Consider the following 511-nt stretch of genomic DNA (forward strand, 5'->3'; position numbering starts at 1 on the left):
CGGTTTTAACTAATATGTTACACAAAGCTCTTAAGAAAATGTGAAGGATGATGCTCTTACTCTGAGGCCTGAGGCTGGGGCCCGGCCCGTAGGGTTCATCTTCCTGATCGCCTGATTTCTCTGCCTCACCTGCCGCCTGCAGACTCGGAAACTCCTGATGGAACTGACTGCTCATCCGAGGAGCTCCTGCAGACACAGTAACATTTAAGCACATGGCTTTAGCAGTTCAAAACTCATGCTAATTAAGATTATTCTGTGGCTTAAATTTGTTTAGATAAGGATTTACAGTTCACTGAGTAGCATTTTGAGAGCTATCAACAATGAAAAGGTTTACAAAGGAAATGGCTTACCATCCAGCTGCCCAGACTGTTTGCTGTTGGCCCAGTAGCGGCTGCCTCCCAGAGGGGCATCAGAGGTCTGGGGCACAGTTGGCTTGGGCTGTGGTGGAGGGGTCTCTTGCTGCCTACAATCATAAAAAAAAAAAAAGGAGAAGTGGCAGTGGAACAGAGGT

General features: G+C 47.4%; 1 protein-coding gene across 1 annotated transcript; it reads right to left on the minus strand.

Moving 5' to 3' along the window:
- Positions 1–60: 60 nt before the first annotated feature.
- On the minus strand, positions 61–463 carry LOC107734913 (protein PRRC2C-like; the record flags this gene model as incomplete). The annotated part of the gene is made up of 2 exons (XM_016546781.1): positions 61–186; positions 351–463. Coding segments are annotated over 2 exons (239 nt in total), but the record flags the coding sequence as incomplete, so codon positions are not given.
- Between the last annotated feature and the right edge of the window lie 48 nt (positions 464–511).

The sequence above is a fragment of the Sinocyclocheilus rhinocerous genome, unplaced genomic scaffold (genome assembly GCF_001515625.1).
Source record: "Sinocyclocheilus rhinocerous isolate Xijiao unplaced genomic scaffold, SAMN03320098_v1.1 C35518962, whole genome shotgun sequence".
Lineage (NCBI taxonomy): Eukaryota > Metazoa > Chordata > Actinopteri > Cypriniformes > Cyprinidae > Sinocyclocheilus > Sinocyclocheilus rhinocerous.